Below are 962 nucleotides of genomic sequence, written 5' to 3' on the forward strand. Positions count from 1 at the left end.
TTTCTTCAATTATTTATGTATGAACAAGTACTTTGCGTCATAAATTTTTAAATCAATTTTAGTTACTTTGCTGCTGCTCCCATGCAGTGCCAACGATGATCCTGAAATACTGCATATATTCATGGTGGTAGTATTGGACTAATAGCGCTGGTATTGGACGGAAATATTATAGTGCTCTTAAACATATTAAGCAACAGAAATAACAAAATATTTCAAAACTGTCCGCTTATTTCACATTAAATCATTTATAACAATTTATTCCAACTTTTTACATGCTTATACAAAAATATTTGTTTTTGATCTCTTTTATTTATCATGCAAACAAACATCTTCACCTCAATATTATACATTTAATATGAATGCTATAATGAATTTATAACTGATCATAATAAGTGTAATGCACAGATTTTAAACCATACTCATTATATGATGTATACTGATTATTTTTAACGCAACAATCTGTCAAACAAAAAGCAAAGATCTAGAAACACATTAAGAAATACACATATGGACGCACATACACACACACAGATTGAGAGAGAGAGAGAGAGAATTAAATATAACATGAAAACAATCACAAATATATTTAGTGCTTACGAATAAACACTAAACATTATACTAGACTAAAATACGCTTCCATCGCTGATACAGATCATGCAAAGTACATGACTTTTTTAACTCTTTTATGAAGTGCAATTATATTAGCCAATTCTGTTTTCACGGATTCAGCTTTACTGATGGAACTACTACTAGTACCATTACTGTCCTCATCAGAAAACTTTTCCACTAGCCCAGAATTTCTAAAAAATAAATTCAATAATTCATTCATTTTTAAATAAGTTAATCAAACTTACAATGCTGCAAGAATATGATAACGAGCACGGGCGCAAACTAAATCTGCAAAATATACTGGTGCTGGTATACTGACAGAACGAGCACATCGACCATATAGATGGCAAAAA

At 30.4% G+C, this 962-nt stretch overlaps 1 protein-coding gene across 1 annotated transcript; it reads right to left on the minus strand.

Annotated features, from left to right (window-relative positions):
* Window positions 1–652: 652 nt before the first annotated feature.
* Tsp_13727 (conserved hypothetical protein) lies at window positions 653–897 on the minus strand (the record flags this gene model as incomplete). Its single annotated transcript, XM_003371091.1, has 2 exons — window positions 653–800; window positions 855–897. Coding segments are annotated over 2 exons (191 nt in total), but the record flags the coding sequence as incomplete, so codon positions are not given.
* Window positions 898–962: the final 65 nt, after the last annotated feature.

This window comes from Trichinella spiralis, assembly GCF_000181795.1.
Source record: "Trichinella spiralis strain ISS 195 chromosome Unknown Scfld22, whole genome shotgun sequence".
NCBI lineage: Eukaryota > Metazoa > Nematoda > Enoplea > Trichinellida > Trichinellidae > Trichinella > Trichinella spiralis.